General features: G+C 37.8%; 1 protein-coding gene across 1 annotated transcript in view; it reads right to left on the bottom strand.

The window, feature by feature from the left end:
* MME (membrane metalloendopeptidase) overlaps positions 1-27,216 on the bottom strand; it is an 86,713-nt gene that overhangs the window by 24,136 nt on the left and 35,361 nt on the right. Inside the window, exons 9-16 of the mRNA XM_090273040.1 lie at positions 20,975-21,109; positions 18,924-19,025; positions 17,519-17,655; positions 17,316-17,409; positions 16,018-16,146; positions 15,183-15,281; positions 12,530-12,610; positions 11,093-11,196 (exon numbers count right to left, since the gene is read on the bottom strand). Coding sequence (XP_090129166.1) covers positions 11,093-11,196; positions 12,530-12,610; positions 15,183-15,281; positions 16,018-16,146; positions 17,316-17,409; positions 17,519-17,655; positions 18,924-19,025; positions 20,975-21,109 — 881 coding nt within the window. The remainder of the gene's footprint in view (positions 1-11,092; positions 11,197-12,529; positions 12,611-15,182; positions 15,282-16,017; positions 16,147-17,315; positions 17,410-17,518; positions 17,656-18,923; positions 19,026-20,974; positions 21,110-27,216) is intronic.

Raw genomic sequence — 27,216 nt, 5'->3', positions numbered from 1 at the left:
GCCAGGTGGATACTGGAAATAGTGGGGCGGGGGGGGGGGCAGTCTATCAAGTGTATGATTGTCTAACCACTATGTTATACACTTGAAACTAATACAAAAGGATATTGGATTTAAACTGTAACTAAAAAAATAAAATTTAAAAATAATGCAAAAGAACAGTGCAAAAAAAGTACTTTTTCAAATTAAATGGTGCTGTAACAAAAATGTAAGTTCTTCTGATTTGGACGTAGCCTCAAAGTTTCACGAGAAGCTTCTATTTATGTAACACAGACAAATTTGACCCCGAGGAGCAGTACAGAAAAGAGAAAATGCACAGCAGAAGAGAAAACTAAATGGTGATGACTCTTCCCCTAAAATAATGGCTAGTGCAGACTACCTTAAGATACTTTTAGAGTGTGAAGGTCAGACACTGGCAGCCTCTTGAGCAGGTATCCAACCTGAGACATGAGTCAAGTATCACTCTGTCCTTTGATTTCTCTTCCTGTCTCCTGTGGTCTGTATGTGGGAGTAAAAATGTGCATGGTATGGTATATAGCAGAGAGTTGGAAAACAAGAAGTAAGAAAAGTTTATTTTTAATTTCTGAGACAAAATTTTGCCAGGTAAACTTGTTCTTTGGGGCTTTCAATGGTGAAACAAAAAAGGACCACTCTATGCAGCATGGCCCTCAAAGCTGAGCTAACAATGTGGATAGGAAATATAACTGTAAGACTCTTGAGAGGGGGACCAGGTGTTCTCTGCTAGCTCTCATTACCCTGAAGAACCTAAGTGGTGGTAAACTGAAAGCACACAAGCATCATTTTTATAGCAGGGAAGAAAAGCACAAGTCGACATCATGATTCTATAGCTTTTTGGACATAATAAATCTCACGGGATTGTAAAAGCACCTGGAATAAAACTTCTCTTTCACCCACTCGTGGAACTTTGAAACTTAGAATCACAAAACCATTAATTGAACAGAGAGTGTTCAATTTCTCAGCATCTTGTGGTCTTAGAGTAACTCCTTTAAAATCATCAATGCAATATGGTGGTTTTCTCTGTCCTTCTCAAGTACCCCTAAAAAGGAGAATTCTCATTTTGTAATCACAGTTAACCACTGTAATTCTTTACATTTGTTAATATTAACTCATCGAGATTTCCAAGCTTTCTATATACCGTCCTTTATCTTTCAAACTATCCATATAAGATAAGTGAAACATCCAATTTTCAGGTGTAGAAACTAAGGCACAGTATGGTTATCAAACTGTTTTTTTTTAATACTTATAAACTAAGTGATAGAACTGGAAGAAACATGTAAACTAAGGAGAAAGAGGACCCTGTCATCCTCCAGTCACATCCCCTTCTCTTAGCTGTTGACCTAAATCATACACAGAATTTCATTACAATGATGCATGCCATTTTCTTGCTAACCTCTTTAAACATGGAAGTGCTCATTTTAAAATTGCTCCGTAGGAGGAATTTTTTCCACCCCTCTACCTTTCTAGGTACTTTTGGCTGATCTAATAATTAACATAGAGCAGGTTAACAGGAAAACAAAACCAAATTTATTTACATATGTATAGGAACCTCACAGAGACAAGAGAGACCCAAAAACATTCTGGCAACCAAGACATAAATGGCATCCCAAGGTGAGCAGAAGGGCTTTGAAGGGAAGGAAGTCAATTCACAGGAAGATGTGAAAAGCAAATGTTTGGTAAACAAATGTTTGCCTCACCACACAGAGACAATGCAACACAGAGAGAGGTTTAAATAGTCCATGCTGAGTTCCCCACAGAGAGCTCACACACTTTGTAGTTATCTCTAGTATTGGCCTTCATCAAAGTTTTCTTTAATGCACTTAAGGGGGAAGGTAAAAAGTCTTTGCGGAGTCTTTGGGGCCTATCTTCAGCTCAAAATAATCTGCACTGAAGTGGCACATTCATGACAGAAGTGATGTGATATTTCATTCTGGGGAGGCTTGTTCTGAACCCCTTCCCTCCACAGCGTTCCTTCTTATCCTAATACACTTTAGCATGCTGGCCTCTACACCACCCTGAAGTCCCACCATGAGCAGGCAATAACAAAAACAGCTACTATTTAATGAGCATCTACGTTATGCAGAGGGCACATCACACAAGATGCAACACAACCACCCCACAAGGCAAAAGTAGATGTTCTCATCTTAGTTTATAAAGCAGTGGTTCTCAACCTTCCTAATGCATGTCACCCTTTAATACAGTTCCTCCTGTTGTGGTGACCGCCAACAACCCCCAACCAAAACTAAAGCATAGTGATTAATCACAAAAAGAATATGTAATTATATATGTGTTTTCTGATGATCTTAGGTGACCCCTGTGAAAGGGTCATTCGACCCGAAAAGGGGTCGCGACCCACAGGTTGAGAACCGCTGTTACAAAGGAATCACTGAGGTGCAGTGGTACTATGTCAGTCATCTAAATTCACTGAGCTAACAAGTTTCAGAGCAGAAATCTTAACTCGGGGTTGCCTGCTCCCTCCACTCCTGAGCCCCCATCATCCCACCGCCACGGCTCCCGGACCCCATAACACAAATTCTACCCACTGTTCTATAAAGTGCAATTTTTTTCTCCAAAGGCAAAAGCACGGTAGGGCCAAAGAGCCTCGTGAAACTGGTCATCGTTGCTACATCAGAGTTGTTAACATAACTGAGGTGCTCTGAGTGAATCACCTTACAGTCTGTGAGAGGGGAGCCAGACCTCCTATTCTGACATTCAATGGAGAGAATCTGCTTCTCTTTCAACAGAAGGTAATGGAAATCACTGCTCTGGGTTTCTTCCTAGAAGTCATCAGTCGGTTGTGTGTGGTGCTCAGTTTGGCAACAAGCACACTCTACTTGGTCTTCAATAACTTTATATGTGTGTATCTGCACATATGTGTGCACCCTCATGTACGACATACAGAGTAATCCCCAATTTGGGAGTTGAGGGTGGGTGGATTGTTTCTGTCAAAATTTCCTTTTGGTGACTTTTTCTCCTGATTCAGACTAATTCTGGGATCTTTTAGAAAAGAATTAAATCCTCTTCTATCTCATATAACACTGATGACGTAACATTCTAAGTCTATTGTCTATCTAGCTCATTAGATCGTAAGTCCATGAACATTTCTTGAAGGCAGGAGTGTTCCAGGTTTTGTTCTTTTTAAAAATTGTGTTAAGAACACCTACACAAGATGTATCTTCTTAACACATTTAAGTGTAAGTACATTGTTGACTGTAGGTACAATGCTGTATAGTAGATCTCTAGAACTTACTCATCTTGCTTAATTGAAATGTTATGCCTGTTGATTAATAATTTCCCACCCTCAGCCTGTGGTAATTTTGTAACAGGGCGGGGCAGGAATCCCCCAAATCCCCACAGTCTTTGGTTTTGGGGGTGGGGGAGGGAGACAGTGCAGCTTTTAAGGTACTTTGCAAGTCTATGGCGGGCTGGTAGCTAGGGCTGTAAAAGGGCAATGATACTGTTGAAGATGCTTTGCATATCAATGACAAGAAGTTAGCCAACTCTTGCCTCAAGGGAGAGCCATAAGGAAAGGAGAGAGCCATAAAAAAGGGGGCCGTGCTGTTTGAAAGGATATAGAAAGGCACCATCCACCATGAGAAGCAGCAGAATGGAAGAAGCATGTTAGAGGAGCATGATGGAGCAGCAGGTTGTAGCAGCCATGTGAAGAGTAGCTGTGCAGTCTGGAGTCAGGATTTGGCCATGAGGTCTGGACTAGTGAGAGAACAGGCATGATGCAGCTTTGATCATGCCAGCTCCAGCTGGCTCCGAAGCCCACAAAAACTCTGCCTTCTAGACCCAAACTCTATCTGGACTCTTGGAACATGGGACATGTGGAGAGGACACTCTCTTAGGACTTGGACCATGATCCAGCGTAACATGGCACGTGCTTTCCTGTACTGTTAGATGGAGGCTGATGACATCGTACCTCAGATCCTGAAGGAGAGAGCTGACAGATAAGGGATGGAAAACTTCTGGGTTTGATTTTGGCTTCTAGCCTTTTGGGGAGCAAGGGAAGTGCTGGGTCTCACGGGGGAACAGGGCTCCAAGCAGGAGGGCTCCCCGTCCCCAAGGTTGGAATAGTATGAATAAAGACCTGTTTCTCTCCACATTAATTGTTGGGCTTACAGCAAGGCACCACGTGAACGAGCCCTCTTCTGCTTGGTAACAATTTTGCCAGTGAAAATCATTTTCACCCAAATAATCCTTGCCACATCGCAATGTCCTGTACATGGGTCCTTGGAATGCTTTCCTCACAATCTCCTGAAAGAGCCTGATTTCCACTGGTAACATTAATCATGATTCCATTGTTTGATTTTACGAATTTGCCTATCTTAGATACTGCATGGAAATGGAATCATGCAATAGTCTTTCTCTGTCTGGCTTATTCCACTTAGCGTGATGCCCTCAGGTTTATCCACGTTGTTACATATTGCCCAAATTCCTTCTTTTTAAAGGCTGACTAGTATGTATATACTATATTTTCTTTATCCATTAACTGTTGATGGTTTGAAAAAGGTTGCTTCTACATCTTAGCTATTATGAATGGTGCTGGAATGAAAGTTGTAGTACTAATATCTCTTTGAGATCCACATATCAACTCTATTGGATATATACCCAGAACTGAGATTTTTGGGTTATATAGTAGTTCTATTTCTAATTTTTTGAGGAACCTTTATACTGTTTTCCATAGCAGCTATTCCATGTTGCATTTCCATGAACAGTATAAGGGTTTCTCCAGGTATTTGCCAACACTGTCTTTTTCTTTTTAAAAAATAAATAATAGCTATTCTGACAGGAATGATGTGATATTTCATTGGGGTTTTGATTGCATTCCCCTGATGATTAGTGATGCTGACCATATTTTCATATACCTGGTGGGCAGTTGTGTATCTTCTTGGGAGAAATGTCTGTTCAAGCCTTTAGCCCATTTTTAAATTGGGCTATTATTTTTTGTTTGTTTGTTGTTGTAGAAACTCCTTCTATATTTTGGAGATTAACTGCTTATCATACATATGACTTGTAAGTATTTTCTCCCATTCCATTAGCTGCCTCTTTATTATTTGCTTTGCTGTGCAGAAACTTTTTAGTTTGAGGTAGTCCATGTTGTTTATGTCATGTTTTGTTCTTAATTGTATTTCTAAGGATTGGAACAGTTTGAAAGCATGATAGGTGCTCCATACAGATTTGGGCCTATCCACATGGATGGGTTCTCCAAGCCTTGAGTGCTGACCCTTTTCATGCTGGGGCCAGAGGAGGAGCAGGCCTAGGTAAGGCAGTGCTCTCTACAGGCTGTGGGGAGGGAAGACAGCTGGAAGGAAGCTGTGCGCCATCTGGGTATCTCCCTCTTAGGAGGCACACAGGTATAGAAGTTTCAGAATTCTCTTGCAAAGTTCTCCCAGTTTAACACTTCAACCTATAAATTATTTATCTTCCCTCACTACTTCTCCTTCCCTAACTGAAAACAAAATAAAGCAAAACAAAACCCTCTTTCAGTGCTAACTGAAAAACAGAAATATTTTTGCTGATAAAATGTGTTTTATTTATAACCCCAAAACACATTAGAAAATTGCAGAGTATAAAAGATTACAATTTTTATGTTACACATGTGCAGAACATGAGCATAACATGGCACATGCTGCCATGGGGAGTTAGTGATCTGTTCAAGTTTAATCTAACTATCCGTTATTCCATCTTTCTCACTGAGTACTACTTGATGAGCCAAATAATTTTTATTCACATGACTTCCCCATCAATCTACACTCACAGAGATTCATTTGTGTCCTAGGTCTCCAGCACTCTGCACATCCACCCCGGATGGGTCCTATGAATGCCCCACCTATGTGCTATTTCATTTACTGTATAAGCCTTACACAACTATATTTTTTTTTTTTTTTTTGATAATCGAATTCACTGGCACAGGACTTACTTAGAAAGAAAGATGATTCTAGAAACATCAGTGAAGGGGAAAATCAGAAGGGGTGTTTTAGAAAGAGGTGAGGTACTTTCCAACCTCTCAAGAATATGTCCTTTCCTTCTTGGCTCACTGAATAGGAAAAGGTCAAGGAGGACAACATCCCAGCTCCTATCAAAGCTCCACAGTCAGGGCCATGAGATTTTCCTGCTAGGAAGGACCTCAGAGATGTCATACAGTCTAAATCAACCTGTTCATCTTATAGATAAGGAAAGGGCATGGCTTAGAAAAGGCCACAGGTAGTAGCAGGCAGAACTGGGACACAAAAGGGTATCACTGACTCAAAGCAGTGTCATAACTATGTCTCTTCCCAGGGTACCGAGCTCCCCGCCCCTTTTGGTGGTGTCGGCCTTTCAGGAAGAACCACCAAGAGCCACAGAAGTTGGGCTGTCCACCTCAGGAGCACCCCTTGTTTCAGGGGCTGCCCACCATCGAGTCAGAATACACAGCAGGCTTGATGCTAGGATGGGGGAGACAGCAAGCAACCAAGCATGTTGTTTCGCTTGGTTTTGTTTTGAGTGAATCCTCTGTTCACTTCAATATTCATTGAAATGCTGACATGGTTCCAGGGAATGTTTTACTCATAGGATTTAATTGTGGTTTTAAAAAAAGGGCTACCCTAGCACTTCGCCTCCTTGGAATAGCACCAACCAAGCCTGACTTTCATCAGATTTCGTGTGACTCACCTGCCTTTTCTCACTGGACTGTGAGCACCCAGTCCAGGGTCACAGCTTGTTCATGTTTTTGTCCTCTGTAGCGATTAGCACAGTGTGCTGCACACATTGGAGCTGCTCAATGTTTTTATTTTGATGGACAACAGCAATGAAATAAGTCTCTTGAGCAAATAAAAAGTAACTCCACGGCTCAACAGTCATGACTTATAAACACAGGCATTACCTGTTCCAATTATATTATAAAAAGTTTTGTCCTGAGAAACTAACAAAATAGCATCAAGTCTAAAAACAAGAGAAAAAATTCATTGTTTGGTTCTGGTACATCTTTTTCTTTTTAGAGGTTTACATTTTCTTTAGGGACTATAAGAAAATAATCATGTTACAGGAAGTAAGTCATTTTATATATAGTCATGCTCCACATAACATTTCGGTCAATACCACCATATATATGATGGTCCCATAAGATTATCACAGAGCTGAAAAATTCCTATTGCCTAGTGACATCTTAGCCTGCCAATGTCATATACCAGAATGCATCATGCAGGTGTTTGTGGTGATGCTGGTACAAACAAACCTACTATGCTGCTAGTACTATAAAAATGTAACATATACAGTTATGTACAGTACATAATACTTGGTAATAATAATGAAGGGTGATGTTCCTGATTTATGTATTTACTATACTGTACTTTTGATTCTTATTCTGGAGTGTATTCTTCCTACTTTGTGAAAAAAAGAAGTTTGCTGTAACAGTATGCTCTGCCATGCCAGCAAGAGCCTTCATGCTCTATGGCATGTTTGCTGTGTCCCTTGCTTGCATCATTTCCTTTGGTGGTTGATTTCATCTTGTGTTGTTTTGTACAGTAACGTGCTGAACTTAAAAAGAATACCAGTACGATAAGTCCTCATTTCACATCATCCACTGGTTCTTGGAACTGTGGTGAAATGATGTATAATGAACCCAATTTTACCATAGGCTAACTGATATAAGTAAGAGTTAAAAGTTCTCACTTAAGCACCTCATCAACATTTTAACAGAATAACGTTGAATACAATGACATTATTCAAGAACCTGCTGTACTTGGGTCCCCACCCACAGGCAAGTTACATCAAAATCTAGGGTGGTGGAGCTGGGTAATCGGTACTATTTCTAATGCTCCCCAAATGACTCTAATGTGCAGTCGGAGTTTGGAAACCTTGTGTTCAGTATGCAGGCATTTGATGGGAAGGAGAGGGAAGAAGAACTGGCCAGGCATGGCAGAGAACACCTTAGAAACACGCTTGTGATCGACTACCAGAAGCTCATGGAAAATATCCAAAAAGTACTGCTGAGCTATGCATGCTACTGACCAAACATTCATTAAAATGTTCTATACAAGTTTGGTTTTTGATTCTCTATTGCAAGAGAAAATGACTCAGAGAAAATCAATACATATAATGAAAGGGAATAAAAAGAGCAAACTATATTACAAAATGATTTTGGAGCTGGGACTACATCAACTTCAAAAGAAAACACCAAGCAATACTTTAATATCTATTTTTACAATTAGAGAACGACAAGTACCACATGATTTCACTCAGATGTGGTGTCTAATGAACAAAATGAACTGATAAACAAACAAAATAGAGACAGACAGGAAGCAGGCTAACAGCTGCCTGGGGAGGAGGGTGGCTGGAGGGGTTGAGCAAAAGGAAAACAAGAGAAAAGAGAGAAAAACCTCATGGACACTGATAATTGCCAGGGGAGAGGGTAAGGGGTGGTGGAGGACAGTATAGGCGGGATAAATGGTGATGGACAGAGACTTGCTTTGGGGTGCTGAACACACAATACAGTGGACAGATGATGTGTCGCAGAATTGTACACCAGGAACCTGTATAATTTTGTTAATCAGTATCACCCTAATAAAGTCAATAAAAAGGAAAAAATAAAGCAATCTTTCCCTTTGAAACATAATAAGTAAATCTTCTTGTGTCATATGGATGCAGGTTATATTAGCTATTTTCGTAAAGAATACTTGACAATATTTGTCAGATAATTTACACAGTGCTAACAATTATTAAGTGTAAGTATATGTATTATAAAGAAATAAAAATATTCAGACTTGTAAGGAAGTTCTCAGAGTATAAATTTAACCCCCAGAGTATTCTTTTTGATGACTCTGTGTGGGTTTCTAGAGAAAGTATTTGTTAATATATTACAACACCAGCCATATGTAACCATTTTCCTTCCCTCTTTCCCAGCTGGCACACTAAATGTTCTCTAACTGCTGCAGCCCCGTTTTTAGCCCCACACGACACAACATTTGCTCTAGTATAAACCCAGAGGTCAGCAAAAGAAATTAGTCTCCCTTTCCGGGTACCTGACTGGTTCAAAATGTTGTGTAAGGATTGAAACGTATTGGTTTAGTATGGCGAGAACATTCTTGCCATCAAACAGCCCCGCTGCACTCTGTACCTTTCTAGACAACATGTCCCTCTTGGGGGAACAGTTTATTACTTCATGTCTTCCCTACCGTGGGGCCCCAGGGCAGGCCACCTTAAAACTACCCCACAATGGCATGTCTGTTACTTTGAATTAAAGCTATTTGACAAGCCAACAATGCAAGAAGGGCACATTGACCCTCCCTTCTCTCCTTGAATGCAGGAAATAAATCTCCCTGTGACAGGTGCCCTCCTTGCCCCAGGGAGGTGAGAGAGCCACCCTTTTCCCTGGAGCTAAGAGATTCAGGGCCAAAAAGCTGTGTAAACAAAACTGGCTATTTTTTCACTAACTTACTATCCAAGTCCAAACTTTGTTTAGATTTTTCTACTAATGAGTACACAAACCAAAGTTTTTTTGTCCTGTCATTTCTTCACAAATATGTTGTCTCTTTGTCTAAAAGGTATAAAAATATGGCTGGTTCATCATTTTTCAGAGTATCATTTATGATCTCCTGTGTGCATGTATTAAATTGCTTTTGCTTCTGTCAGTCTGGTCTTATGTCAATTTTATTATTAGTCTAGCCATAAGAACTCAAGAAGGGTAAAGAGGGGAATTCTCTCCCTTTTCAACACTACTTTGCACTATTTTACTGTAATGTAATATAATCAAAGTTCCCCTTTGATTCTCCCAGAACTCAATAACACCTAAACTTAGTCTTCCAAAATATTAGTTTAATAAATAAAGACTTGGAAGAATAAATGAATGCATAAATAAATGGTGCACCTCACTGATTTGTTATGTCAGTTACCACACAAAATCAAGTTAGTATATTTCTTTTTCACTTGTTCATCATTCAATCATTAATTGTTTCAATGGAAAACCTATCTATTCAGCACTGGGCTGAATGGTCAAAAGGAATAGCCCCTATTCCTAGCAGATAAGAACGTAGTGAGATGTAAACATAAGCAATTCTAGAGATTTAAGTGCATAAGCACATAGGTTGATAAATATGTTAGAAACATTCATTTAATTGATAAACACTAAACCAATAGTTAATATGAACTACTAATGCCACTAATAAACAGAGATAAAGAGCACTTGAAGGCTATGAATGACAGTGATTCTATATCTCATATTTGACTACCACTAGGGTGAGGGAAGTGTTTACGTGGAGCAATCCAGGAAGGGGTGGACATGTGGAATGACAATGACTCACCTATAGGAAAGTTTAGCAACAAGGCCCACAGCCAAGATGGAAATCAGTACTGTAGTGACGTTAATTGACTCTTTTCTCTTACCACTGCTACATTACCAAAGGAGAAAAAAAACAGTCTCTGGTTCTCAAATATTCTTCTTCTTCTTCTTTTTTTTTTCTTAAGTAAAGAATGCATGACCTAGCTTATCCCGTGGAGGAAAAACTAGCAATTGAATGGAAACCTGAAGATTTGACTCTTCAGGCCTGTAGAAGATGAGATAAGGAGTCTTGAGTTCTGCCTGTGGCTCAGCACTTTGATGTCTGCCCTTGAAATTCTTTAAAGGACACCAGATTGTTCTTATTTCTTAAAATGGGGTATATGGAAACCAAAATAACAGATACAGACGAGGCCAAAAAAAACAAGAAGTGGGGCCGTGGCTATAAGACAATTCTGAGTACAGGAAGTAAGGCCTTAGAGAAGGCTTGAAGGAGCTATGAGTTACTTAGATTAGGTGTTCTTGGGACCCTTGTTCACCAAATAATGCAGAGGGAGAGTCAATAAATGAAAACAAACAAACAAAGAAATTGGGTTGCTTCGGAACACACCTTAATAACAAATTTAAATTTGGTTAAATCCCTGACCCATCTTTAGTATAATGTTCTCAGGTGATCTTAAAAGTATTCATACTTTATAGAAGGAGGACAATTATACTTTTTAACAGTATTCTAAGTCAGATTCTTTCTCTTAATCCAACTAAGAGGAGGGGAAAGGACCCTCTTCTGAATAAACATATTAGAAACTGGAATATACATACTCATCCTTGTCCACCTTTTCTCGAAGCTTCTTTAGTTGTTTATTTTGGATTAACTTCAAATTTTGAATTATGTTCTCAAAGTATTCATCTTCCTTGTAGTTCAACTATATTATATAAAAGATTTGGGGGAAAATATTAATACCAGTATCTTCAAAACTTTTGCTATAAAATAGAGGATTTTTTTTTCAAATTCTGTTAATAAAGTTAACAGAGAGCATGAAAACTTAGCAAAGAAGAATTTAGTTCTAATCAAACTAGTTTTACATTACAGGTCACTGCTGCTCTAGCTGGATGACCATGTCAGTCTATTCTTTTGTAATTAATCAAATAAAACCAAGTGAGAGGCAAGCCTTATTATATCGATATTAATTTTTACGTACCAGGCATGATAACAGCATATTCTTACTAGTATCCACTACGTGCCAGGCAATATTTTAAGAACTTTAAATATAGGTAACACTCCTTAATCCTCTTGATAATCCTATAAAAATGAGCTGTTATCCATCACTTAAAAGTTAAGGAAACTGAGGCACAGACAAGTGCACTTGCCCAAGTTACTGAGTGTAGAAACTGGTATTTGAACCATTGATTTTGACTTTAACTTTGAGTCTATGCTTTTAGCAAGTTACTAAGTGGTGAAGCCAGGATTTATACCCTCACAGTTCAACTTTGAATCTACGTCTTAGCCTCTAGGCTCCTGATACAAGGGCTGACAGGACTCTTGTGCTGCAGCCAGCTCATTTAAAAGGAACAGTGAAGCCTTTCTGCAAACAGAAGAGGAGCGGGCACCGTGGTTTGCAAACCCCCACAAGTAGCTAGTAATCAGTGGGTTAGGAATCGCTGCAAGAAGCACTTTGTCGTCACCAGGGTTTCAAGGAGTTGTGGTGACCACAAGGTTAGCAGCAAATCACCTAGCTAAGTCTGAAATCAGTATTGCAGTGATGTTAATCAACTTTCTTCTCTTACCACTGTTACATTACCAAATGAGAATAAAATAGGTTCTGGTTCTCAAATATTAGATTTTTTAAAAATAGAGGATGCATGACCTAGCTTATCCTGTGGAGGAAAAATTAGAAAATGGACAGAAATCTGAAGATTTAACTCCTCAGGCCTGTAGAAGATGAGATAAGGAGTCTGAGTTCTGCCTGTGGCTCAGCACCTTGATGTCTGCCCTTGATACTCTTAAAGGACACCAGATTGCTCCTACTTCTTAGAATGAAATATATGGAAACAAAAATAACAAATACAGATCAGGCCAATGAAACAAAAGGCTGAAGCTAAAACAAACATACATCTGTCTTCAGTGTTAAAGGCTTTATATAATATTTAAAACCTACGATTTTTGGCTTCTTCACATAATTTCTGCCAATCCCAAACTAGAAATGACATTGCCACCAGCCCCAGGTGTCATTAACCCAGTCTTTATAGAAGACTTACCTCCTGGTATTCTTTATTCAGTTTGTTTTCATCTGAGATAATGTCATCAGGATAGCCAATTCTTTCTTTAATGGCTAAGGCCTATGAAAATTATAATATTGAATGTGAGAAAGATTACATAACTTTCAAATACAAACATTGTTATTTGCCCATGAACATCAACTGAATAACTTGACCCATATGGTTGACGAAAGGTATCTGACAACACTTATAAAAGGATCTTTGAAGTGACTTCTTCCTGGCACTCAAAATAAATAAAAAATTGGTCTGAAATTTAGCTTCTAATGCTCTGTCCTCATAGGCTGCAGCTTTCCCAAGAAAAACAAAATAAAATTTGACAGTTCAATGTTCCACATGTATTGTGGTTTTGTAAACTTTTTCTCTGAAAGGCTGTTTCTTCTGTTTTACAGGAGGGTCAATATTTAGAGCTTCCATTCTAGTAGTTTATAATTATCTTTCAACTTTACTGAAAAGGTTGAGAAAATAGATGTGTACTTATACATTTAGCATCAATATTCTTCCTGAATATTGATTCTTGGGAATTTTTATGTTCTCCTTAGGTCTCCAAAGTTGTGTACATATTTTCTCAAAGTTAAAATTAAATGAATGACATCAATTAAGTGAAAAACAAGAGATTTCTTTGTTATACTAGTTCATATTTACCACTTGCTTACTGCCATTTCTGCTTTTTATGTTTATTATTTTAAAATTGTTTACTTATTTTTATTTCACGATTAACATTTGTTTACTGTTATTTCTATTTTTTTATTTTCTCAAAGATTCTTGACTTTTGATTCTATCATTTCCAATGCTCTTAAATAATTTAATTAATTTAAACATGTCATGGGCTTGTACCTCTGAGTTATTTGGTTTGCCATCAAATGGATGTGGTTTTGTTACAAATTGGTTTCATTAGCCCAGGATTTCCTCAGTGGCTGGGACAGGATATGTGTCACTAAGTGAGTTAGGCCAAGCCCCTTTTCTTGTGGGCTTCCACACCATCGGCTTATTACAAAATCAGCCCCTTTTCATTTGCACATTTTTTTCTAGAAGGCATTTCCCCAAAGAGTATTCTGAGAGACACAAACTATTGAAATAGAAGTTACTACATAAAAAGGATCTATTGTCAAATGCTTTAGGTATATACTGTGATAATAACATTAAGCAGGACTTCTTAAGAGTCAAAATTAGGTTATTCTAAGTGTCTAAGAGGAAGAATTAATTTGTCCATTTATTAATTCAGTACATGTTCAAGGGTCCAGGATGAGCCAGGTACTTTGTAAGGGCCTGAGGTTTCAATACCAGGCAAAAATTGCTGCCCGCAGAGTGCTTACCATAAAGATCAACGAGAGGAAAAGAAGGAGAATTAACTCTCAAGTGTGGTGTATGGTGTCATAAAATCACACCCGAGGAGCATGTAACCTAGACTAGGATGAGATCAGGGAAGCCTTCCTGCAGGAAGTGTTTCCTAAATTCTTTGACCATGAGACTCTCTTGTGTGGAACGATTTGGCAGGTCCCATGTTTTGTGACACCACCTTGGGAAATGATGACGTAGGACAATGCAACTGGCTACATCAAACAGAACCATGTCATGGATAACTAGATCGTGAATAAAGCAAATCCAGACTACCTTTCTGAGGACTTTGTCAGAATGATGAAAATATAGGGGGGCTTATATTCTAGGCCGAATGCACCCAGGGCTCTCTGAAGCTGAAAATGATAGTCCTGGCACGTGATTTATTCCTGAAAGAGAACTGGAACAAAGCTTTGATTCTCTTATTGTAATAGGATTTTTACTTCTGTTGTCAGTTCAAAAAATGGTCTGTTCTTCCTGTCACCTTAACTACAGAGAAATAATCAGGTTGCATGTGAATACCACTCATAAATCACGTACAGTTTGCACTGGACATGTTGTTCCTTCTAGTTTTATATAGTTATCAAAACAAATGATCATAGTAAATTTAAACCTAAAATTTCCTTAGAAATTTCAACCTAAAATTTCCTTAGAAATTTCATGTTTCTTCTTATGCAAGATATTACAAGTCCCAACTAAAAGGACTACAGATAACCTTATGAAAGTCAAATATTGCACCACCTTACATTTGTTTGAACAAACATGTATTGTTTTTTAAACCCCTGTATCATATAAAAAGCTAGATAGGGCATGTTTTTAAAGATTTAGCTAGAAATCTGAATTAAAATTATGTGCATATTTTTGACCTTGTTAGAGACCTTTTAGCTATCTTTCACAAAAGGAGAAAAGTTATGAACCACTGATAGTATCATTTCATTCTTTACTTGTCCACATGAGATTTTCCTCTTGTTTTCTGAAGATTTTCTTAAAAGAAAAAGAAAATTTGGAGATCCTTCAAAGTTTTGAACTGAACATGGCAAATAGGAGCTCGTTACAAGGAAATAAAAAATAAAATAGAAAAAAATCTTTGTCCATGAAAACTTCTTGGAGACAGTGTATCCTGAAGAAACTCGCTTTTATTTTATGCTATCCTTTTCTTTTTCACTGCCTTTGATCAGGTTTTTATTTAAAATTTTATGCAATTCCTTATCACATTTTTCCTGAATTTTCTTAAAAGTTGAGATTTCTCTATAAAGAAATATTTTTCTTTGGTATTGAGCCCTGCCTTGCTTTTTACCTTTTCTTCAGCTCTTTTTTTTGTTTCAGCATCCATCCAAGTGAGGTCATCTAAAGTCTGAATAAAAACTTCCCGGATCTGTGCAATCAAATCCTCGACCTCGAACCAAAAAAACAGAAGACAAATTTAGGTCATTCATTAATTTTTTGTAACATAAATTTAAAAAATAGAGCTATAATCTATCTTTGTGTCACTCAATACTATATTAATAAATGTAAATTTATAGACAAACTGTGACCTAAACAAGCGGATATATGTGGATAATTATATTTTTAAAGCAATGTAGTTATTATCAATATTTATGATTAAATAGGTCTTAATATATACATCATTAAAAAATTATGTTTAGGATGTAATGATTTCCATTATCATAAAAGAACTAACATAATATATTAGCTGTCAATAAAACATGAAGTAGCATTTAGATAGATTCTTTCACCGTACCTTCAAGTTCCATTGTTTTCATTTCAATAACAATGAAAAATGGAGTACATTTCTTACACTTCCAGTAAACCTGGGTTTACTTTCTAGGTTTTTAAGAAAACACTAATTCTTGGTCAATTTTGCTAACAAAGGAACTTATAAATGACTATAACACTAGAACATGTGACTGTTTCCAGATCTACTCCTTCTGGAGAAAGGACAGTTGGCTTTGGACTAAACAATATTAGAGTCAGAAACATAACCAGACCCTTGGGAGAGGGAGGATGAAATTTACTGTGAAATAATCAGAGTTTTCCTGACAATTAATACAATTTTAGCCAAATTATGAACTAGTGGAACTGCCCATCAGTGCAAACAAATAACTGATAATGTACTGTGCTGAAAACATTACCACATGTTTACTCTCTCCAGCAAATGCTGCTTGTACATAAAGCCTTCCCACAGCATTTTCCATGTTCCCATTGACATAGTTTGCACAACGTCTCCAAGTCGCTGTTTCTGATGTTGTGCCATAAAGGGCCTATGGGAGAGAAAAAGAAAATGGTGTTTGATCAAGAGTAAGACGGCTGGAGCACAGTAAGAGTACAAATTTCTCAGGACTCTAGTCTTTATGTCTCCTAAGTTCTTGCAGTATTCATTGCTTCTCTTCACTAGGCAGGCTCTTGCTTATGATAAAATGCAATCTGATTGTTTACTTATAGATGATCTAAAAATAAGGTATATTTTCCGTACCTGTCCCCATAGAATTTTTGGCTACAAGTTAATATCTTCCTAGACAGCTTTAGAAAAAAGCAACACCCGCTCCCCAAAACAAAACAAAAAAAAGAACACTGTTACCACTGAACAAACATAAATGTGAAATAATGTTCAATAAACACAACAGGGGAGAAATCTGCTATACAAATAAACCACACATTCCTGGTTTTTTAATGTTTTCACTGAACTTCCAGTACTTAGAAGAACTCAATTTGTATAAATTTAAGTACCAATAAGGGATACTAACTTAGGTAAGGGAAATTTAGCAAAGCAGCATTTTTTACATTCTTTAATTTTAAAAATGTGTCTATATATTTTTAAAGGGTGAAAACAAAAGATTACAATCCATCAGGGAGTTACTTCCTTTGCATGACACCACCCAGCCCTAGACACCAATCGTTTGCCAGGATTTCTCCTTTTTCAATTGCTCCTTCCCTAGCCCCTCACAACGGGACTCAAGTGACGACTGTTGAAATGTAGGTACAGCCTAATAGAAGGCATTACGACTGTCTCCAGGTAGGTGTGTTCTCAGTGGATTGTCCATGTCAATGTAGTCCATCTGTGTATACAGCTAGTGTGCTATAAAAACCTAAGAAATCATGTTACCTGAGATATTCCTGTGATTATTTTAACACATGAAGGAAACCAAGCCAGTATGTTTCATGAAATTCTCACATAACTAAATGCATATCCTTGCAGGGCTTTTCAATCATGATGCCACAGTCCACAAACATACGATGGCAAAGTGCATAAAAACTGGCTTTTCTATGATGTCTTTTCTAGACATCATAGCTTACCTATGAGCAAAACAACCAACATTTGGCATTTTGTCTTTTGGCAAAGTCACCACATTCTAGCAGTGTACATGGCACCTTCATAACCATGTATCTCTTTATGTTTTAAGTCTTAAGAAAAGAGAGATTGTTTCTTCACCTTGCGAAAAGCATTTCTGGACTCCTTGTAGGTTCTGCTGAGGCTGCTTACAAGATCCATTATGAACCGCCAGGACATTAAATTTTGAAGATCTCTGTATAAAAAAACCCACCACCCAGCAACAGAAAAGATGAGGCTGCAAAGCTTCTAAAGAGTGATATTAAATGTAAACTCTGTGGATGTGGGCACTCTGATATACCTACCTGGCAGAATATTTGGTAAGAATGAGCTTAAGTTTGGTTAAATATTCTGGAGCATAAACAACCACTTCTTCCTCATTTGCAATATTAATATTCACAGTTGACATAATTTCATTTGTGAAATTTGACCAGCTGAATGGCTGGAAAAGAGTAGGCACAAAACATTCAGTAATTATGAATTTCTCTTCTTGATTCCAACACTCAATTATGGTTAGGGGTCAGACGCGGTTAGGGTGTCGGCTGCTTCACAATATAATTATCACAATTGTCAGTCGGACACTTGTTTGGGATTTTCCTTCAATTGTTTCAACTGGTTTTGAATAAAAATTAGTTCTGCAACATGATTATTTTCACAGTAGAATTAAGTCAATCATTTAAGAACAAAAACAAAGCCTCTAAGCTAGAAATTAGGCTCAATGTCATTTTTTTTTAATCTAATCAATATTTTAAAGTTAGCTTTAAAAATAAAACTTCCTTGGATTATGCAAAAATTTAAATGGGTATAAAGAATTTATCTTTTAGAAGTGAATATTAATAACTCATCCAGTCAGATACAGTAATATATCTCAGAGGCTATCTTGCTGTAAATGAAAGCGTATTACAGCCATAGCAGAGGCACAGTGAAGTTATATTCAATGGATACATCACAGAGGGTCCAAAGAAGCCAAGCAAAACACTGTCAACACAGGGTCTATATGCATGCAGTTTTTACACTTCAGAAGCTAGGTTTGGAGATACCAAAAGTCAGAACCCTGTCTTTTTTAAATGGAGTTTGTAGATTTTTCCATGCTTGTTGCTTTATTTCCTGATTGTGTGCCTCAACTAAATACACAAGTACATGTGAATAGCCTCTGAAAGAGATAATTAAATACTAGTTAATGAATTACAACTAAGCAAAAAGATGTCAATTGCTGTTTATAAATAAAATTTATGAGTCAGTTTTCTTATTTCTTAAGTTCTATTTCTCCCTTCTTGCTCTGAACACCTCCACAGATGCCTTAATGAGAACAAAGCAACTTCTATAAATAAATTAATATTTTTAGGAGTTAGGAGGAAATCAAGTGCTTCTATTAGCTGACTGTCCAACTCTGATGGCTATATAATGGTCTTTCAAAAGGATTTTCAGTTTTAATATTTTCCAAACCCTTTTCTGTGATCCTTCCCACCATTATTGCATATCTGGCTTTAAAGGAATTTTACCTTTAAAATTCCCTCTAACTAAATATAAATATAATGGTTTCAAATATTTTTTTTGTCAGGTTCTGTCATGAAGTCCAATGGTTGGTGCCATCTAAATTCATTTGATATTCAATTTACTGCAATAAATAAGAAATCATTGGATTTTAACATTTCAATGTTATAAGTTTTAGAAAGAGCACAATAAGAGACTACATAAAATGCTACTTACCTTCCCACTGATCTCTAGTGAAAAGTTATTTTGGATCTGGGCTAATGTCATTTTGTTATATAGAAGCATTGGATCATTTCGATCTTCAGGTTGATCTGTAGCCTATGGATTGAATTTTTGCTCATTAGTTTAGAACTAAGAATTCTTTAGAAAAATATAACTATATTTGAGGAAAAAGGAGATATGGGATAGGTAAATATACTTTGATTTAAGTTCTGTTTGTGTTTTTTTTTGCAATTTATTTTGTCACATCAGAAAGGAAAGTGTAATATAAGAGGCTTTAAGTATATTCAGTAACATTATCAAGATTTGGCTGCACCGCTGAGTATAAAATTTCTTAAAATCTTTTTATATTTTTGAGAACAGCCAAACCACATAAGCAATATTTGTAGGCCTGCTTCTTTTTATGGCCAATGGCCAGCTCAGCTGTACTTGTCATATTATAATAACTTTTTTGAACCTAGTCACCTCCAATTTATTGTTCAAATTCTGTCTCCCACCACCCACCACTGCCATTCAGTGTCCCAGTTAAAATTCAGACAGAAAAAGACCCCACAATGGTTTCTGCAAGAATTGAAAGCAAATAAAACAGAGAAAACTCCTAGTTAGGTTGCAAGTTATCTGAGGAGAGTGCTTGGACCTTACACTTTTGTGACTGTCCTTCCACCCTGCCTAACCAGTTGAGTGCTCTATATTTAACCACATCTAGTTTTAATTTTTTCATTAAATCAAAAGAAAAAAAATGCAATAATAACTTCCCAATGCGTGGCCAAAATGAGTAAAAGCAATTTTAAGTGAGAAGAGACAAAAGGTAAAAGTTTAAAATGAAAATTGTTTTTCAGGGACAATTGCTCCAATTTCCCCTTTAGGTCACTTATTTATGCCTTTATTTTAAAAATTACTTATTGAACATCTCCTGCATGCAACAATAAGCTGCACACTGTTAGAGATACACAGGTGATGCAAAGATGACTCAGGTAACAGCCCAACTTCAGAGTCTAAGAGAAGAGGGAAAATATGGACACAAATAATTCTGAGATACAACTACTAGAGAGCAGAGGCTGATCAAAGGAGAACATGGTCTAGGAAGGGGCAAGTGGTAAAACCCCAGTACAATAAACTGTTCTCCTCTAATAATTCTGTTTTCAACACAGAGCCACATGTAACCCATCAAGCTTCCAGTCATCCCACTGCAACTGCAAGCAAAGCCTGGTTCTGACTGGAGATTTTTGGTTGCCTGTAGTTCTAGGAAAGCTAAAACTGCCTTTAAAACTCTTCAGTCTTCAAGATTCTGACGGCAGTGACAAGCAGATGGAATTTGGGAGTAAAGTTGTTTGCAATGTCAGAGAGAGCCCGGTAGAGCCGAGGCTGAAACTGAACACGGGTTCAATCAATAACCTGGATGCTGCTTCAACAAAGCTTCTCACTTGAGACTGCAGATGCATCCAGACAAGGGAATGCCAACTCAGACTCCCAGAGTTCACATGGAGCTAGAGGAAGTTCATGAATATCCACTTTGGGCTCTGCTGATCCACTCTTCCTGTATGACCTCCACAGAACTGAGCAGCTAACAGACAGAACTCGGTGACATCACACAGTCATGTGGTCATGTTCAGGGGCTAATATTACTTAGCAAAGGGACAGAGATAATCTCTGGAATCACTATAAACTTTAAAAAAAGTAAAATTGTATCTATCAAGATTGCTGAAGAGTTAGCAATCAAGTGTGTCTGAGTTTCAAGGACATCACAACAACAGTTTGTAGTTAGAATTATGATGTAATCCTCTTATAATAGGCAATTATTACCTATTAATCAAGTATATCTAGTTTAATATTTGTTAAGCTTAGTATGTCTCTTGGATGTCAGGGACCCAATTTATTATAAAATTCTACACTTTCAAAGGTTCTCTTAAAGTTAACGATCCTTTACTAAACTAAGTACTTTTATCACTTGGTTAAGGAGTTGCACCTTTTATCCTTAAAATATGATAGAGTGAGAAAAGAAAAAAGTGGTTAATATTATTCAGTATATCAGACATAATGTGTTTTACATTGGCAATTTCTTTTTCCAAATCCATAACTTTTTTCATTTCTGAGGAAATCAGGTTTTCATCTTTGGTCAGTCCTCTTTCCTGAAGAATCAGTTTGGCTACAGAAATCATAAAATCCACATATGCTGTACAAGCCTGCAAGAAATAAGTAACAGTAAATTGCTGACAAATCTTCCACATATTCATCACAGTGTTTAAAATTAAAATTTTATTTTCAATTCAGTATTAATTTCTGCTAACAGGTAAAGCACAATACAATAGATATCCTTTCCTAAATCCTGAGAGAAATGACCGGCATGAATTCTTAGAAAGTCATTGTGCCTGAATTAGAGCAAAACAATAAGGTATCACTTTGAAAGTATTAAGTAATTCATAACCACTTGGTTATGAATGTTTTGCAATTTTCAACTTCTAATCAAATTGTTTTAAATTGTCTTAATAAGACTGAAGTTATAAAACACTAGATAAACAATAACCTAGTACTTTTCTTAAATACTAATATATTCCTTTACCAAATTTCTTTTTCTCAGGTTTTCAGGTTTTCTCTGCGTATATACATACACACACACACACACACACACACATGCACACACACACATATATATATATATATTGTGTGTATGTTCAAACCCTTATAGAATATATAAATACTTCATTTAAGTTCAGGGTGGCATCAAGTCCAGGAAATTGAACGCCACTTTTATAAATCTCAACCCATTGCCATTTAGTCAATGTTATATATCAACTGTTAAGATACATTACGATCCTACCTTATTAAGATTTACTCAAAACTCAAGTTCCCAACACCAGCTTGATGACAGCAACATGATTACAACGGCTATGGGCTCGATGGGCACATCTATGCTTCTAGGACCTGGCTAGAGGGTAAACGCAGAGGAAGGCTATCCGGTGCTTAACACTTCCACAGTTTCAAGTGAGTTTTATAGCTCTTCTAATCGATTATCAGTGATAGGGGTACGTTACATTCACTATAAGTACAAAGGCACATCTGAATTGGCAGTGACTCGTTAAGGGGATTAAACTAACAAAACTCATATGGAAATGAGAATATTTTATCAAGCAATAACCTAAGCAAAATGTACAGTTATTATCAGCTTGAAAGTCAAGAGGACACCTTTACATAAGGTTTAGATATTAGCATTCTGTGACATTTACTAAATGCTAAGTAAACAGTTCCCTGGGGAGAGGGTTCCCTCTTCTATGGATACTCTGTGATGCTGGGGCTGTCTAGCTAGCATCTCTATCCATGGATTTGATACTCTATAAAACAAACTATTTTTCAGCTGTGAGTCTCTATTAAAAACCTAATCACTAATGTACAAGATAATAGAACGTTTTTATGTGAATTCTTGTCAACTCCAATCTTTTCCTACTCAAAGGTAATCAGAATTCCTGTTTCACTTTGAAGTAAACAATTATGTCTGAGTTCATACTTCATGGGACCAACTATTCCAAAACATAAGCATGCTGTGTTTTTGAATTACTTGTATTTCAAATCATATAAATTCATTCACATTCATCAGGGAATTGCTACTGGCTATGAAGAAAATGGTAATTTGAATTTTTGAATATCAACCTACTGAGATTTTTTTTACTCTATTGGATGCTTTTTGTTAGTCATATTGTTTTCTTAAACAATAAAAAGAATGCTCTCTTTCACTTAACTGATTCTGCAAACTGATTGTACTCCAGTATCTTCATCCTTATAGATGTATCTAAAGACTACAGAACTTGGTGTAAGGTAAGCATGGATGGTGCTTCTCGTCTACGGCGCTGGTCAAGTTTCCCAGAAAACTGGAAGCACGAGCTTCTGGGATGCTTAAATATTTAATACTGCTACTTGGAATACACTACGTCCTTTAATGAGCTTCATTACCTGTCAACTATTTCATGGGACTGAGTAAAACATGTCTTAATACCTTGATTACCTTCTCTCCAGCTTCCAAATTTATACAGCAGCTATCAGAACACAGGCTCACTGCTCCTTTCTACAAGATATGATTCGTCCTTAAGGTTTTAATTTCCTCCCTTGAGCTATTTCTAAATGTATAAAATGCCAGATGACTGTAATTGTCAGAATTTGGGGAAAAAGTAATCAACACATATTTAAACATTTAAATAGTACATTGGCCAGAGTATTTTTAAAATTGAAATTCAGTTGCGTGTGTATGTGTGTGTGTGTGTGTGTGTAAGACAGCAATTAGTTATTAGGATAAGTCAGCTATCTTCTTTGAATCATAAGGCACCTTAGTTCAAGCCTTGATATAGCAAATCTTGTGAAAAAGAAACCCATCTAAGTAGCTATATAGTCTTTTCTTTAAAAATAAAACATTGTAAATCCCAGTGTTCATAATAGCAAGCTCAAAAGATGACATAGTTGGGTAAAATCCCTAATAGTTTTGTGAGTTTTTAATTACACAGTATCGTTCGTTCGTTCGTTCGTTCGGCAGCTGTCCATCTCGAGAGACGATGGTGTAGCTTCTTAAGAGTCTATCTGCACCGCCGAGAATGGCTGTGCAGTCCGACTCGGGAGTGACACGGTATCTGTCTCCTCCCGTGTTGAATCGACATCTTGCGATGATGCTGGAGTGTCCTCTCCAGTGAAGCTGAAGCTACAGAGCCTGGGCAGGGTGATATGGAGGGTCTGCTGTTGCCCATGCAGCAGACCCCCCCTCTCTTCGCAGCTGAAGGGTCCAAGGGAAAGACGGAGTCAATACAGCTTGGCTTCAGGTGCGCCGCAGGAGTTGCCGGTGTTGACTACAACGTCAAACCGCCTTAGGGACTCCGGCTCCGGATTTTCTGTCGGGGTTTACTCCCCTAGACTTTCCCCTGAAGAGGTATGCCGCAAGGCAGCGGAGGTTTTTTGGAGTCAGAGTTTTCCTTCTCTGATGTGCCCTGACTGGAAGATCGAACCAGCGACACTTAGCTCGCAGGCCGACGCTCAATCCACTGAGCCAAACCAGCCAGGGTAACACAGTATCAATGAGATGATATTTAGCAACATCCAACACCATGATTCATTATTCTAGTTAGAACTACCTTCATTTTGCAGGATGAAGCAATGATATTTACACATTAGTTCTGTTAAGAAGTTGGGCTCCTCCTGCTTGTATACAAAAGCTGATATTTGTTGGATTTGCCGAAGAGGAAGAAAGCAATGCCATTTGACTGTTGTCCTTCAAACTTCAGAATCTTTGTTAGCAAGTTGACAGCAAGACCCAGGGACGAACAGATAGCCCTCCTGTCAGACTGGCTGGTATTTGGGTATGCTAGTGTGCCGACGACCTGTGGATCAGGAATTTCACTCCCAAAGATTCTGCTCCAGGACACCCAGCTCTTACCAATTTCCTGCCGTCCCCTTTTGCGGAAGAAAACCAACATAATGTGAAGCATGAAGTGGCTGAGAAGTCCTGGAACTCTACTATTCCTAGCCACTGATGCTGGGGAATATTTAATAGAGTTACACAGTTTTCTGAAGGAACGCACAGAAGACACAGAGCAGGAGAAACACAGGAGTGAAAAGGATCCACTATGGGTCATCATGGGGACTATTTGGAGAACTTGCAGATTCATATGAAAAATTATTGTGTAATTTCTAAGGTTTGTTGCCTATGTTTCTGAAGCTGCATGTAGTTTTTTTTTTAATAAACTTGGTTCAGTCAATCTCAAAAAACTCTCTTGTCATAGTCACTAAATCCTAAGTTAAAAAACACCTTTATGTTTTGTTACTACAGATACCTGGACTGGGTGACACCTCCTAACTATTAGTCACTTGGTGCCCAGAAAGGCAAAATGAGGTTAGCAGTTTCCCCTGTAGGATCTGTTTTATCAAGTCATCCAAGCAGTCAGAGTAATTGTTTTAAAACAAATAAAATTATATCTAAATTATCCACCTACCCCTATTGTAGTCATTCACCTTGTATTATATTACCTCATTTTATTTCCTTTATAAGACTAGTATCTCCATTTATCTTATTTCCTTAAATAATTTACTTGTTTCCTTATTGCCTATCTTTCCCCACTGGAACATGAGTTCCATATGCACAAGTACCTTTTCTGCCTTTACTTGCCTGACATTCCTGTTGTGTAGAAAAATAACTGTCACGTGGTAGAAGCTCAGTGAGTATCCGTTAAATTTTTTAAATGAAGTTAATTTTTAGGTATATTAAGTAAGTCTCACTCACTTCCTATGGCATCAGACTATTATTTTTCAGCCCAAGCCCACAGCAGTTTCTTTCAGCCTGGATTTTGGGTAAGTGGGCAAACAAAATCCTTCCTAGGTTTAACTCAGTTCTAGCTTGTGCTCTTTCCTGAATAGGTCCAGCTTAGAGAATGCTCCTGGTCATCTCTTTCTGGCCTCTGATCATCCTAGCGGTGTTGCAAGTATTTTATCCTCACTCCTAAAACATTTTCACTCTTTGGGAGCCCCTGAGGCATATCTGCAGAACCAGACTCCACACTACAGTTTGAAAATCATTGCACAGAAGGTGGAGAATCCAAGCTTCTCCAGTCAAAGACAGCACCTTTCTTGGTTAAAAAAAAAAAAAAAAAAAGGTGGTGACCTCACGTCAGTTTTCAAAACGTGTCTTGGTTATTTTCAATAAGATACTGTGGACTGCAAAAGTCTGAGACTCCCTGAATGTAAATATTTTAGGAATATTGATTGTAGCAGCGATTGGAAAGAAGAAAAAGGGTATATGGTTTATAAGATACTCAGGAAGTGTATTCTGTTAGCAGTGGGTGCCCTAGAGCTCACACTGGCTCAAGAATCAAGGTGTGCAACTAGGAGGGATCCCTAACAAAACTGGGTTTTCCCCTCTTCTTTCCTTTCCTTTCTTTGCCATCTTCTTTCTCAACTACTCATTCACTGATTCCACAATATTTATTTTATGATTACTAAGGGCCAGAAACTGATCTGGGTCCTGGGAATAAAGCAAAGGATAAGTGAGATATGGCACTGCTCCCACTAAGTTTACAGTTTCCTAGAAAGAAGTAACACTAACTAAAAAAAGTATACAGAAACCTAGGTGCTATAGGACAATATGGGTATCTCGTCAAAAGTTCCAAGAAAGGCCTTCAGGAGGAAGCAAAATTGAAACATAGATATAAAGAGTAAGAAGAGGCAGAGAGCCGGGCAGGTGGCATGTGTGTGTGTGTGAAGTGTTCCAGGCAAAGGGAACAGTAGATGTAAAGTTAATCAGTGAGAAAATCAATTCAGATCAGCAACACACTGATCCAATGATATTAAGATTTCTTCCAGGGCCTGGCTGCTGTGGCTCAGTGGATTGAGCGTCGGCCTGCGAACCAACTGTCGCTGGTTTGATTCCCAGTCAGGGCACATGACTAGGTTGCACGTCAGGTCCCCAGTTGGGGGTGCGAGTGAGAGGCAACCACACAGTGATGTTTCTCTCCCTCTCTTTCTCCTTTCCCCTCTCTCTAAAAATAATTAAACAAACAAAAAACTAATAAATAAATAAATAATTGAAAAAAAAAAGATTTCTTCCAGCTTTTCAACTTCTCTACCACATAACTTCTCCACTAGATATTATTTTGTTATCCTAAACTTTTCACCATTTTTTCCCCATGAAGCAATAAAACAGGAAAAAAAATACTTAAGGTAGCTGACAAACTCGAATTAGCTTGTATTTGAAAGCTGGCTGGGGATGCAGAGGAAACTATGTGAGGAATTTCAGGTGGTGACGACTGGGAGATAGTAGCAAATATCACGAAGGGAATAAGGAAAAAATTGGATTTTTTTTCCCATGTCTAAACAAATTCACTCCTTCTTTCCCCAAAAACGGATTTTAAAAGAGGGAAAGGGTACAGAAATATTCTAGTGATTACCCACTTCCAGGATGGCAGATTTTTTTCTCCTATGCCAACTGCCTTCAACTGCAATGGGTTGCTTGGAACTCAGAGCACTGAGTTGAGAAGTATTCTGTGGTCTGAGGTCAGCAGGATACAGTGTGCTGACCAATTAGCCATAGTTATGGAATGTCGTCATGGCAGCAAATGCTGTGTGTTTGCTAGTCTAATCCAGATCATTGGATGGCACGTGATTTGGTTGATAATAACTTCCAGGTTCTAAGTGCTTCTGAGTTCTCGAAATCATTTTCTCATCTAAAAAACTATGAGTATGGAGCCCTACTCTAACGAAGTTGGAAAGATGTAATGGAAGGAGCAATAGACAAAGATGAAAGTTTTACCTGGGGTTCTATTAC

Source organism: Furipterus horrens, unplaced genomic scaffold (genome assembly GCF_987537825.1).
Source record: "Furipterus horrens unplaced genomic scaffold, mFurHor1.1.pri manual_scaffold_1, whole genome shotgun sequence".
Classification (NCBI taxonomy): Eukaryota; Metazoa; Chordata; class Mammalia; order Chiroptera; family Furipteridae; genus Furipterus; species Furipterus horrens.
This window is presented reverse-complemented; position numbering and strand designations above follow the sequence as displayed.